The sequence below is a fragment of the Caretta caretta genome, chromosome 24 (genome assembly GCF_965140235.1).
Source record: "Caretta caretta isolate rCarCar2 chromosome 24, rCarCar1.hap1, whole genome shotgun sequence".
Classification (NCBI taxonomy): Eukaryota; Metazoa; Chordata; order Testudines; family Cheloniidae; genus Caretta; species Caretta caretta.
The window spans coordinates 5,762,307-5,776,488 of record NC_134229.1 but is presented as its reverse complement, the minus strand read 5'-3'; the positions used below and the strand labels follow the sequence as shown (position 1 = coordinate 5,776,488).

Below are 14,182 nucleotides of genomic sequence, written 5' to 3'. Positions count from 1 at the left end.
TTTCCCCCATATAACAGATTGGGAAACTGAGGCACAGATCCTCAGTCAGAGGTATTGAGGTTCCTAACTCCTATTGAAATTAATGGGATTTGGGGCACCCAAGTACCTTTGAGGATCTGGGCCTAAGTGACTTACCTAAGGTCACAGAAGGAGACCAGACTTGAACTCAGGTCTCCAGAGTCCCAGTCCAATGCCTTAGCTACAGCCTAGATGTGAATTCAACCTTAAATACAAATGAAACTGACTAGTCCCACTGAAGTCCAGCAGAGGTAAACAAACAGCAGAAATAGGGGAGGGTAAAGTCCAGTTTGGGTAGCTACATTCCAGCCACCTCCCCCTGCAGTTTCAATTGAATATGGGCTACGTCTTCACTTCCTGTCCTAAACCCTGGTAGTTCTAATAACCTGAGGTGCTTTTAGTAGCACAGGGACATGTACTGATTTAACTCACAGCTTTCACTGGATCCCTGGGAGTTCTGCCCCAGGCCAGCAGGATTTCCCCCATGCTTTTTCACAAGGACTGGCCAGAATGAACCGATATTTTTCTTTTCAAGTCAGCTCCAAATTGGGAAGCTGCTCTCCACGAGCAATCGCTGGTAGCCCGTGGCTCCATTCATCCCCTCCCACCAGCTCCAGCGACAGATCCCTCGGCGCTGGCTGCCCCGCCTGACACAGACGCAAACAATGGAGGACAGTGTGTGACAGGCAGCTCGGGACACATTCAGGGAAATGGTGGGGTCTAGCGGTCAGAGCAAGGGAATCACAAGCCCAAGCTTTGCATTCCCAGCCCCGAGAGTGGAGTCTGATGGTCAGAGCAGCAGGACATGGGTTCTCTTTTCTAGCTGTGGGAGGGGAGCCGGGTCTAGCGTAGGAAGAGCAGGTGGTGGGTTCTGTTCCCAGTTCTGCTACCGCTGGACTAGATACACTTCATGGTCTATGCTGGCTTCTAGCAGCATAGACCCTGGCCACAGAAATCTCATTGAGGGAGGAGTTTGTGGTGGATGAAAATTAACGCAGCCTCCGTGTGCTCAAAAAGCGGGGGTGGCGGGCAAGTCCAGCACACATGAATACACTGGCTAGGAACATAATCATCATCTGTCCGTTACGGATGGGGAAACTGAGGCACAGAATGGGGAAGCAACTTACCCAAAGTCACCCACCAAGTGGCAAATAGACAGTAGAGTTGCAGATTAAAGACAGAAAGGATCTCTTCCAACCGTGTGCAGGATCTAATCTCCGTGGCCTGGGCTCTCACCAGTAGGCAATACTGGATAATGTCACAGGGATGGGGTGAACAATGCTATCTCAATGAGCACAGCTGGTTGAAACTTTTTTGTCCACATTTTTCCCCCCAAAAATACCACTAGAAACTTCCCTGAGGAAACCAAATTTCATCCAGATTTTTTTTGTTTAAAAAAAAAGCCAAACCCCACAAACCTGAACACCACCCCCGCCCCCCCCCCACGCCCCACCGCCAACTAGAAAAAGAAAAAAAGACTCTTGATTTTTGTTTTAAATGAAAACCCAAACAGGGAGGGGAAAACAACCCCCACTCCCCACTTTCATCAACTTAAAAAAACAAAATGCATTTCTGAAACAACTCTACCAGTCATCCAGCTAGAGTCATCTACTCGAAGAGCCTAACAGGAGTATTGCCATCCCAAGCATTCCAAAATAATGAACCAGTCCCCTCCCCACAAAAAAGCCCACCCACCCATTTTACTTTAAAAATCCTGAAACTTTGAAAAGTAACTAATGTCGGGTGCTCTTTTAGTTTGCTTTCTGCCTTTTGAGCTTTTAGGGAATCACATCTCCAAACTTTACAAGAGAGCTAGAAACTTACTTTAATAAAAAAAAAAAAAAAAAAAAAGAAAGAAAGCAGAGGGTCTCCCATCACATGACCCCAGGAGCTAGAGCTTTAAGGAAAAACCCCACTAAATAGCATAAGACTTGCAATAAAGCAGCCAGAGATGGCGATGCTGTAATATGCGAAGGCAGTGAACTATGACAGATCGGCCAGGCCTGAGACCAGATCTGTTAAGGCATTTTGGTGCCTAGTGTGATTTTCAGCAGGGTGCCTATCTGCATCTTCAAATCTTTATAAGTCTTGTACCAGCCTCCCAGGAATCTCAAACCCTTCCCTTACTATCTGCGACAAATACCCCCCTTCCACTGGAAGCAGAGACCAGCAGTCTCTGCAGATGCCAGGACACCCCACCTGGGGGAGGCTTTGCCCAAGGCATAAATATGAACGAAGCCTGTTAATAGCAGGCAGGTGGCCACAGCTGACTGTCCGCCTGGGCCAGCCAGTGAATGAAGTACGCCCCAATCCCGCCCTCTCAGCACAGCCCATGCTGGGTTTGTGACCACAACCAGAGGGGGATAAAACAGAAGCTTTCTACCCAGCTTGGAGCATCGCTACAGATTTTCTCAGCAGGACCGCCTCTGCCCCTGCCTGCAGGTCCTTCTCCTGCCAGAAGCGGCATTCAAGCCTTTTCTACACCCCTAGGTTGGAGCTAGTCTCCTTCTAAAGGGCATATTTCTCTCTGGCCCCCTTACTGAGCCCCCATCACTCTGTGAAACGTTTATCCTCACAGCATCTCTGCGAGGCAGGAAGCATCTCCAGCATCCAGAGGTGGAACTGAGACATGCAGAGATGAAGGCCCAAAACCACATGGGTATTTAGGCCAGGGGCACCGGAACAGGGGGGTCCAGGGGGCCATGGCTCCATCACTTTTTACCGGCCAAAAGGGTGAGTGATGGGGGGGCACGGAGAGGAGCACCTTGGGGGCAGAGTCTCAGAGGAAAGGGGAGGCACAGGGGTGGGGCCTGAGGGGAAGGGGCAGCACAGGGGCAGGGCCTCAGGTGCCAGTGGGCCCCCCACCCACTTTTAGGGAGTTCCACTCCAGATTTAGGCCCCCCTAATTTCTGTTGAAGTTAGACACCTAAATACTAGGGCTGTCAATTAATCGCAGTTAACTCACGTGATTAACTCAAAAAAGTTAATCGCACTGTTAAATTTCAATTGGCATTCTCTTGTTTATTAAATATTTTTGGATGTTTTTCTACAGTGTCAAATATATTGATTTCTATTGCAACACAGAATACAAAGTGTACAGTGCTCACCTTATATTATTTTTATTACAAATATTTGCACAGTACAAAGGATAACCAAAAGAATAGTATTTTTCAATTCACCTCAGACAAGTACTGTCCTGCAAGCTCTATCCTGAAAGCGTAACTTACAAATGTAGATTTTTGTTGTTACGTAACTGCACTCAAAAACAAAACAATGCAAAACTTTAGAGCCTACAAGTCCACTCGGTCCTACTTCTTGCTCAGCCAATCGCTAAGACAAACAAGTTTGTTTACCTTTGCAGGAGACCCTGCTGCCTGCTTCTTATTTACAGTGTCACCAGAAAGTGAGAACAGGCATTCGCATGGCACTTTTGTAGCCAGCATTGTAAGGTATTTACTTGCCAGATATGCTAAATATTTGTATGCCCCTTCATGTTTCCGTGATGATGATGTTTGTTAAAAAAATAGTGCGTTAATTACATTTGTGACTGAACTTCTTGGGGAGAATTGTATGTCCCTGCTCTGTTTTACCCACATTCTGCCATAGATTTCATGTTCTAGCAGTCTCGGATGATGACCCAGCACGTGTTTGATTTACGAACATGTCACTGCAGATTTGACAAAATGCAAAGAAGGTACCAGTGTGAGATTTCTAAAGATAGCTACAGTACGCGACCCAAGGTTTAAGAATTTCAAGTGCTGACCAAAATCTGAGAAGGACGAGGCATGGCGCATGCTTTCAGAAGTCTTAAAAGAGCAACAATCCGATGCGGAAACTACAGAACCCGAACTACCAAAAAAGAAAATCAACCTTCTGCTGGTGGCATCTGACTCAGATGATGAAAATGAACATGCATCAGTCCGCTCTGCTTTGGACTGTTATCAAGCAGAACCCGTCATCAGCATGGACGCATGTCCCCTGGAATGGTGGATGAACCACGAAGGGACATATGAATCTTTAGCGCTTCTGGCACATAAATACTTTGAGACGCTGGTTACAACAGTGCCATGCGAATGCCTGTTCTCATTTTCAAGTGACATTGTAAACAAGAAGTGGGCACCATTATCTCCTGCAAATGTAACCAAACTTGTTTGTCTGGACGATTGGCTAAACAAGAAGTAGGACTGAGTGGACTTGTAGGCACTAAAGTTTTACATTGTTTTATTTTTCCATGCAGTTTTTTTTGTATATAATTCGACATTTGTAAGTTCAACTTTCATGATAAAGAGATTGCACTACAGTACTTGTATTAGAAGAATTGGAAAATACCATTTATTTTGTTTTTTTACAGTGCAAATATTTGTATTCAAAAATAAATAGAAAATGAACACTGTACACTTTGTATTCTGTGTTGTAACTGAAATCAATATATTTGAAAATAATCCACAAATATTTAAATAAATGGTATTCTATTATTGTTTAACAATGCAATTAATGGTGCAATTACTTTTTTTAATTTAAAAAATTAATCACGATTAATCGCGCAATCACTTGACAGCCCTATTAAATACCTTTGAGGATCTGGCCTAAGTGATTTGCCCAAGGTCACCCACAGCCCCTGTGGTGCAGCAAGGAACTGAACCCGGTTGCAGGCTCCTGGCCTGTCTCCCCCAGCCCAAGAAGGGCTGACCCCACATGCCCAGACTCTTCTCAGCCCCTTTCTGAGGGGCACAGTTTGAGCTTCAGACACCCAACCTATCAGGTAACAACTCCCACACTGTACGGATGCAGCTCTTCCTCCGGCCCTCGGCACAAAAACCCACCTGCTTCCCGCCGGAGACGCACGCTGGCTTTTAGAGTCAGTTGATCAAGCCCAGCGGGAGGTGGCTGATCAGTCGCAGGTGGGACTGCGCAGTGTATTGGAGTGGGCTTCCCAGCCCGGATCCGCAGATGGTGGGGCTCACGCTAAAACCTCTAGTCCTCTAAAATCAGCTCTGCTTTGAAGTTGTGCCTCAGTCTGGTGGCTGGGCTCTAGGACCCTGCGAGGTGGGAAGGCCCCAGAGCTTGGGCTGCAGCCTGAACTGAGCTCCGGCTGAGTCAGCTGGCAGGGGCCAGCAGCGGGTGTCTAATTGCAGTGTAGACGGCGGGTGTCTAATTGCAGTGTAGACATAGACTTAGCCAACTCACACCGGGGAGTCTGCGGCAGAGCAGGGAACTGAACCTACTCCTTCCCATTCCTTTTGAGGTGGCTTTGGCCGGGGCCCCAAGAGCCGTAGCAAACCCCAGCATGCTGGCTGGGCTAATACAGCAGTGAGAACTGGGGCCCTGCAGCCGGGAGAGTCTGGCTGCCTGACTCAGACGAGTTACTCAGGGTTTGCATCAGTCACATTCCATGAGCCGACCGGGATCGTGACATCCAGGGGCCGCGACGCAGCAGCTGGACGTGCCCGGGAAAGGACTTCGGAAACGAGTGGGCTCAAGAGGATGCTTGAGCAAACCAAATGAAATTGACGGCTGGGACGCCCAGATGCATTAAACCCTCCGTCATCCAGAACTCCCTCTCATCGGAGTTAGGTACTGGAGTCCGCTGGGCCCAGATCCACAAAGGTATTTAGGTTCCTAACTTCCACTGAAATCAGGAGCCTAAACATCTCTGTGGATCGGCACGCTGGTAAATGTGCACTAGATCCTTTATTCAAGCAAATCTTCAGGCATTAAATAGCTCTCAGCAGCTTGTCGTCTGCTTCTATGACTCTATCCACACAAGGGAAACTTTTCCCACCGTTGCAGTGCGATTTGTATCAGGAATCGCACGAATTAGGGCCCTACCAATTTCACGGCGGTGAAAAATGTGTCACAGACCACAAAATAAGCCCTTCCCCGTGAAATCCAGTCTCCCCCTTGCTGCTGGGACCGCCCCTGCCGGGAGCACTGCTAGTCCTGACCAGGCTGGGAAGGGATAGGACTTGTCCTTCCCCTGTACAGCAGGCTCTCGGTGGTGAGATCAGACCCACCTCCAGAGGCAGCACAGAAGGGAGGGTGGTGCATCCCCACCCTCACTTCGGCGCTGCAGCAGCCTGAGGGTGTCTGTGCTTGGGCATTCAGCCCCCCCGCTACCCCCCACCCCGGCTCCTGCTGGGGCTCAGGGTGCCCATTTTTCCGGGGGCCTCCAAACTGGCCGGGGTCCTTGGACACTGGTCGGGACTAGCAGCTCGGGGCCCCCAGCTGGGGCACTTCCAGCAGGGCAGGGGAGATTGGCATCACCTCCACCTCCAGGAACCTCCTCCTACAGGAAGCTCCAGGGCTGCTGCATTCAGAGCTGGGCTCAGCGCAGAAGTGAGGGTGGCAATCCTGCGACACCGCCCCCCCCCCCCGCCTTGTGACCCCACCCCGCCATGATCCCCTTTTCAGTCGGGACCCCCAAAGTTACAACACCCTGAAATTTCAGGAGGTAAACATCCGAAATCATGAAATTGACCAATTTTAAAACCCTCTGGCTGTGAAATTCACCAAAATGTTCCATGAATTTGGTAGGGCCCTACTTATGATATTTGGTGTCTTTTCTTAAAGCGCCCGCTCCTGGAGTCATGGGATTAGGAGAGAATCTCAGCTGTTGCTGCTTTTTGTTTTTTTAAGCAAGTTTCTAGCTCTCACAATTGCAAACAGAAGCTTGAAAATGTGAATCCCATTGGCTCCAAAACCAGAAGGTAAATAAAAAGAACCTCAAGTTTACTGGTTTTATTTTTTAAATCTCGTGATTTGCCGGGGGGAGGTGGGGGGAGAAGGGCCTGACTCATGATTCTGAAGCCACCAATTCAGCACCAGCAAGGGAGGGGCTGGGAATCGAGGTTCTCAGCCCATTTGAAGCCTGGCGTCAATTAAACCTGCTCCATACGGTACTGGACTAACAGGGGTCCTTAGCCTCTTAACCGTTCGGGGCTTGGGGAACGGCTTATTATTATTGTATTATGGTAGCATCGAGAGGTGGCTGCTGAGATCATGCTAGGCACGGTACACAGACCTAGTGAGAGACAGCCCCTGCCCTGAAAAACTCAGAAACATAGAAAAGAGAAACAAAGGGATAACAACAAGCCCGGCAGTGATGAAGCTCCTCTCATGAATAGGTCTCAAAGTGCTTTAAAAGAGGAGGTCAGGATCATTAACCCCACTTTACCAGTGGGGAAACTGAGCCACGGAGCAGCCTTGCCCAAGGTCACACAAGGAGCCTATACCAGAGCCAGAACCCAGACCGCCTGAGGCAAACACCTCCGTCTTACCCACAGAGGACCATCCTCCTCCTCCAAGTACAGTCCCTCCACCGTAACGCACCCAGAAACAGCTTGACGACTCTGAGCCTTACCCATTGGTGAGGTCCGTCCCAGAAGCGAAGAGGGGGATTTCTGCAAAGGCGAAAACAAAAAGACGGTAGGAAGCCGTAGCCCAGAGGCCAATGAAGAGGTTCCCAGCACGATCCACGTCCTATGGGCTACAGCTACACTAAACAAACCACTATGACACTGATCCAGCACCCTGCAGCTTCCTAGAGATACCGCAAGGCTCGGGGTCAGGACCGGAGAACACAGGAACGTAATAGCAGAGCGCCGGCTCCAGTTAACATTGAGTCTTGCTTTCTGTCTAACGGTCAACTACTCCAAGTGCGCTGACTGTCTTGCAACGTGCTGTGTCACCTTAGGGGGAGGGGTATGGCTAATGGTCCAGCTCCGGGGCCCTTTGAGTAAGGGGGTCTTGAGATACAGCCCCCTAGAACTAGCAATTTACAAAATTGCCCGGCTCTGATAACTTCTGTTGTGCACCCTGAGGGCAGGAATGAGCGGTTTAAGTTTCACCTCTCTCCCCATGCTGGCAGAGCTGCAGGCCACACCGGGCAACCTCACCTCGGTGCTAAAGTTTTTGGGGGTTTCACTGATTTAGGAGGGAAGCAACAGCTCAGCAGATGGCTCAGTACAGAGATTCAGAGCCGGGCTGGCCCGAGGGCGAAAGCCAGGGGATGTCATCGCGCTGCAAAGTCGCGGAAATCTCCCCGCTGAAACCCAAGGCTGGGCCGGAGACGCACGGTGGGCTCAGGAAGGGGCGGCCCATAAGGCAGCGGTCACAAAGCCGAGGGCCTGGCGGTTTCCTTACAGACACAGGAAACAGTCAGCGTGCTGGAGAGAACACCGAGCATCAGCACCGCGGGACGGGACCCTCTCCGAGGGAAACGCTCTCCCTAGAGAGAAGTCGCTCCCCTCACAGGGGAGAGGGCACCAGCGAAAGGCTGATGTGCCCCTTACAGCCTGCTTGGGCCTGGCTTTGGGCTGGCTCTCTGCCCCCAGCAGAGTCTCCCACCTTAGCAAGGGGATCAGGTGGGAAGCTGACCCAGGTCGCTTTGATCCGGCTTCCTCCCAAGGGACAGGAGTCTGCCCTCTGCCCGGCAATGGCTATCACCGGGCGGGGCCTTCCCAATCTTATAGCTGCACTCAGTTGCTGGTGACAACATGGCCCAGTTCCTCTCCTCCCTGTCCGATGAGAGCATGGCGCGGGGGGGCAGGCATAGGCACCAACTCTGGGGGTGCTCAGCACCCCTGGGGCTGGCCGCCAACCAGCTCTTCAGCGGCTGCCCCGCCACTGACCCTTCTCTGCCCCCCAGTGTCCATAAGGCAGGGAGGGGCAGGAGGCGCTCAGGGGAGGGGTTCTCAGGGAAGGGGGCAGAGCTGAGGTGGAGGGGCCCAGTGAGAGGCACCCACCATCAAAACCAAAAAGTCAGCACCTATGGGCTGGGACAGGGAAGGGTTTGTCCGAGGACTGCAGAGGGAGAGACACCCCCCCCCCCCCCCCGTTTCCCAACCCTCCCCGCCAAGAAGGGAGGCTAAGCCAGGAAGAAAATCCAACAGGTCAAGCGCCCTGGAGCGGGTCCGGGGATTTCCTCTGGTCTCAGCTCTCTCCTTGGTGGCCAGTAGCCGGCACTGCCTGGTGGGGAACTTGGAGCATAGCGGGAGGAGGTTGTGGGTGGTGCTGCACAGCGGCAAGGGGGCGCCCCGAGCCTCTCGGGACGTGTTCCCCCCCCCCCCGCCTACCAGCACTTGGGGTGGCCTCTCAGGCTGGGGTTGGAGGAGCCAGATGGAGGGGCAGAGGGGCCTTCCCTACTCACCATCCGCATCCGGGAAGCGGTCGATGCCACTCAGGGAAAGGCACTTGGAAAGGGTGCTGGAGGCGGGGTTCTGCCCGGTCCGATATGCCTGCAGCCTCCTGGCATCTTCCTGGGGACAAGCGCAGGGATCGGTGCCAAGCAGCGCAGGGATCCAGCTGCCCCCGCTGCGCCAGGTGAGGGTGGGTGGCTGGGGGCAACGGTTCAAAAACACAGCGGTGTGCCCACGGCTTCCCGCAGCACCCGCCCGGAGGGGGGCAAAGTCCCCGCCACGCCTCCTTGCCAGCAGAACGTGGGTCCACAAAGCCCTGGCCGGGACCCCCACCCACTGCTCCAAGGAGAGCTGGTTGGGTTGCTGCGGTCAGGCGGTGAAGAATTTCGCCTCTCCAGACGCTCTTGCGTGGGCAGCTATGTAGATCGCTTCGGCCATCACTAAAGAGCAGCCACCTCTGGGGTGGAGCCCCACAGCAGCCACGAGAGAGCGAGAGGATTCAAGAAGCAGCCTGTACACCTCCACTGTCAGGGGCCCCTCTCACATTCTCGGTTGCCCAGCCCACACCATTCCCCATCACACACCATCCCCATGGCAGCTCACACCCGAAATGCACGGTGTGGATTTTTGCACTGAGGTGGTCTCATTCGGGGCAGAAATTAGTCACCCCTCTCCCCCCACCTTTAGCTCTTCGCTTGTCTTCCCCCCTCCCCTGTTCCTGTCCACTGGAGAGGAGGAAAGGGAATCCAGTGCCAGGAGACCAGCAAGCATCCTAGAGATCAGCAGTACTCCAGCCTGGGAACCTTTACCTGGCACTGGGCCTAAGGACCCCGGAGTACCATTCCCAGGTCTGCCGCTGGCCAATCCAGGACAAGTCACTGCCCTGCTCTGTGCCTCAGTTTCCCCTCCCACCAGTTTTCTGTTTAGGCTGTCAGCTCTTTGGAGCAGGGACGGTCTCTCACTAGTGTAGGTGAAGCACCTACTGCAGCAGGGGTCTGATCAAGGCCCCTACCAAAATGCAGCGAACAGTTGTCGGTAGAATTGGCCCAGGCTGGAATTTAGCCAGGGGTTAAACACCCCTGATGTTTGTTAAAGCACCAGGGGACCTGCATCTGGCCCCAGCGTGACCACACCTGGAATCCTGGGCCCCCTTCTGGTGCCCACAAGTCCAGCAGGAGGCTGGTGAAGGTGGAGGGAAGATGCAGAGGGTGAAAGGATCGGAGGACGCGTCCGAGAGGGGCGCGCACAAGCAGTGCCATCTGTTTAGCTTCACAAAGGGAAGGTGAAGGGGTGACTGGATCCCAGGCCGTAAGTCTCTACCCCGGGAATTAACAGGCTCTTCGGTCTAGTAGAGGAAGGGCGAGCATGAGCCAATGGCTGGAAGCTGAAGCCAGACAAATCCAGGCCGGAAACAAGGGGCAGATTTTTCACGGGGAAGGAAATTAACCATGGGAACAACTCCCCCGAGGTTGTAGTGGATTGACTTTTCAATCAAGACTGGACGTTTTTCTCTGAAATCTGCTCTAGTTCAAAGAGGAATTAACCCAGGGAAGTCCTATGTCCTGTGTCAGGTGAGACCAGGGTCGGGGGTAGGCTCCCTGTGAATGGAGGGTGGGGGGCAAATGGAGGGATAATGAGGAGAGCTACTGAGATGGGAGGTGCCCTGCGCTCCCCCAGCAGTCTCAATGGCTGGGACCCTGTGCACAAAAGCCCCCTCCCCTCTACCCTGTCCTGTCCCTCCCGGCCTGGGAGAGCCTGGAAGGAGGGACCAGGCTAAGCTGGGGCGTCCTACCTGCCACTCAGCATGATCCCACGCACCGCAGGGACCATTCCAGTCCCTCCTCGGCGTCCCACTCATCTCCTCTTTCCTCCCCCTGCCCCCCAGCACATGGAATGGGGAAAGGGGCGGGGACAAATCCAAGTCACTCTAGCAAAGCGGAACACATTGGTGGGTGGCGACGTAGAGATGCCCCATGGCGGGCCTCCACCATGAATATTTCCATTGTGGGGGCACTAGGACCCCCCCGGCCATGGTTCCAGGGGGGCTGGAACAATTTGTACAGTGGGGGTGCTGAGAGCCCCCCCTCTGTTATCTGTTAGCCACCAAACTGTTATCCCTGTATATAATGAAATCCACTTCAAGCCAGGGATGCGGCCCCCCCCCAGCACCAGCACTCAGGCATGGTTCCCCCACCCCGAGTCAGATTAAGACAATCACAACATCCCATCTGGCTCTACGATCTAGGACCGGACGGACGAGCGGCCAGGCCGTCGCAACGTGTCTCGCACGAGGCTCCGTACTTCACTTTTACTCCACGGGCCTTCGCCGACGCTGCTGGCCGTTTCCCTTCCCCAAAAGAGAAAAATCGCTTCTCGAGAATAACGCCCCCGAACAGGAACTGTGCTGCCTTCCTCCTTCCACCGTGTGTTGACAAAGGGAGCCGCACAGCCAGGGTGAAAACTGATGGGAACTGGAGCAGAGAGCGCTGGGCAGGGATGGGAGGGGTTGCCTGGCTGGCTTAACCCATTGAGGAGTGTACTCTGAACTTCCCCTTACCCTCCCAGACTGCACTGCTGAGCCATCTCATTTTCCATTCACCTCCCTACCAGACCAGACTCGGTCCATCTCAGCAGGCATCCACCCTCCCTCCACAGCAGATTGGATTCCTGCCTGGTCTCCCCACACCTTGTATCAGACCGTTGGCCCATCTGAGTCAGTATCCCTGCCTCTCATGGCCCGTTTCGGGTGCTTCAGAGCAAGACAGCTGCCCCTGGGGATTCAACTGCGGCCAGGTGCATAGTGATGTGCAAGCGGAGGGATAATTCCTTCCTGATTCGTGTCAGGTGCGGGACAAGGCCCTGAAGCATGAGAGCTGGTTGCATGATTGCTGCAAACATGCAGGTGCAAGTAGGTGGGGGGGGTGCAGAGAAGGGCACTGATCCTGTGAGGTGCAGAGCACTCTCGCTGAAGCCAGTGGGAGCTGAGGACACTCAGCAGCTGGCAGGAGAAGCTCAGCCCCTTCCAGGATCTGGCCCTCCATCCCCTTCAGGCAAGTCCCCTGGTGCTCAAGGGAGGAAGAGGAGATGCATCCCCTACCTGAGCCCGCTCCAGGTCCTCCTCCTCATCCTGCAAGAGGAGGGACTCCAGCTCGTCATTGCTGCGGATGATGGGGGCCCGGCGGGGGTCCCTGCGGTGTTGGGAGAAGCTGTCCAACTGCCCCGCAGCGGAGTCGAGTTCCTCAGGAGCCAGGCCCTTCAAACTCACGCTGAAACAGACGAGGGAGAGCCAGGCTGAGAACTCTCAGGCTGGGGCCCAGAAACCTGCTAGCCGCCTCCCCACCCCCAAATCCAAACTAACACACACAGGAACTGCTTCACCCCCTCCACCACATCAGAGGGCACCTCGCATGCCCCCCGGCTCTGCGCTCAGCACCGGGAACCAGAACTCCCACGCTCCCATCCCGGTTCTGACACCCCTCCAAGACCTGGGGACAGGTCCTGAGCTCGGAGCACTAAGCTGCGGTGCAGGTCACATTCCTGCTCTGTGCCTCAGTTTCCCCCCTTTTGCACAAGGGGAATGATGACACTGTGCTGCCCCTGCAGGGGCGGCGAGGGTTAATCCGTCCCCCTGGAGGATTTAGTAGTAGATGTTTCACACCAGCATAGTGGGAGGTTTGACTCTTGTTGCTGGCTTCAAAATAAAAACCCATTCTTTTTCAGAGAGGTCACAACCAGCTGCATCTCAGATCGTGCTGCTCTTTCCTGGCCTCTGGGGGGCAAGGCAGGAACACCCCTTGCCCATAAAAGGGTCCAACAACCCACCCTCTCCCCCATCTTTCAGCATGGGAAAGCTGAATCCTAATTCAAGTTTTGCAGACAGCACTGGATCCTTAAAGCAACCCAAGGGAGCAGAGGCCAGGACAGAGCCCAGGTCTCCAACACCCAGGTTGCTTCCCTTAACCACAGCCCCCCCGACCCCCACCCACCCCTAGCTCAGAGACCAGTAGTGAAATTGACATAGAAATCATTCTCACAGACCACAACCTACTCACCACAGCCTGCTGAACATGGCCCCTGGATGAACCCCTCCCTCGCCCCCGTCGCAATCTCCCCTTCCCCCTACTCCCCAAATGCCGATGCGTCTCTAGAATCGGTCTCTGGATCTCAGAGCCTGACTTCCTGCTCCGGGCTCCACGCTGTTTGCAGAAGTGGGGTGGTGGTTTGGGGTTGGTTATTTTTCAAAGCTGCCTCTTTACAGCAGACGAAAAAGCCAATCATCAGCCTGAGCCGGCCACTCTCAGAATGAGAAAAACCCAATGCTCCCCTCGGAGCAAAACGGTCTTCACTTCAACCGGACTCACCAAGGGGCCGGGGGGTGGGCGTCGTGGCAGGGTGAGATCAGAGGGGCCGGCTCCCCCATCACGCAAGCAGGGGGCACGGCTTCTGCTACAGACACCGGGGCTTGGATCTTGCCATGCATGGCTTTATTGGGGAGCTGAAATACTGTGGAACAAGGGACCCGGTTCTCAGCAAAGAAGGCCTCTGTCTTTGCCACGGGCAGGTGACCCACTGAGCACGCAATTACCTCAAGCTACCAGCAGGGGGAGCCATCTGCCTACTTGGAGACAGGACCGGAACACAGGACCTGAGGGGACCACTGGGTCCAGCCCGGGCTGTCTCAGGCAGCCCCTCCAACCATCCCCTTCAGAAACCGATGAAGCACCTCCTAAAGCTAGTTAGGTTGTTGCCCCTAGCTACTGGGAGGCCGTCCCAGACCCTCCGTCCTCGGATGGTGGGAAAACCTTATAATTCCCAGGTGAAGTTTACTCATAGCCACTTTGTCCCCCTTTGATCTCACGCCAACATTTGTCCTTTAGCTCATCCCCCCTCCGTGGGGTTCACCCCAATGTCTTCACAGAGAGTCACCAGATCCCCTCCATCTCAGCCCTGGTTGTGCCACGCTGAACAAGCCAGAGACTTTCCTCCTGTGGGGTCGGCTCCCCGGACCCCTCGTGATCCCTTCTCGG

General features: G+C 53.8%; 1 protein-coding gene across 3 annotated transcripts in view; it reads right to left on the bottom strand.

The window, feature by feature from the left end:
- The window catches only part of ARHGEF2 (Rho/Rac guanine nucleotide exchange factor 2), a 129,210-nt gene that overhangs the window by 93,232 nt on the left and 21,796 nt on the right, over positions 1-14,182 (bottom strand). For all 3 annotated transcript variants that reach the window (XM_075123085.1, XM_075123083.1, XM_075123084.1), the window contains exons 3-5: positions 12,253-12,421; positions 9,167-9,275; positions 7,379-7,418 (exon numbers count right to left, since the gene is read on the bottom strand). In XM_075123085.1, coding sequence (XP_074979186.1) covers positions 7,379-7,418; positions 9,167-9,275; positions 12,253-12,421 — 318 coding nt within the window. The remainder of the gene's footprint in view (positions 1-7,378; positions 7,419-9,166; positions 9,276-12,252; positions 12,422-14,182) is intronic.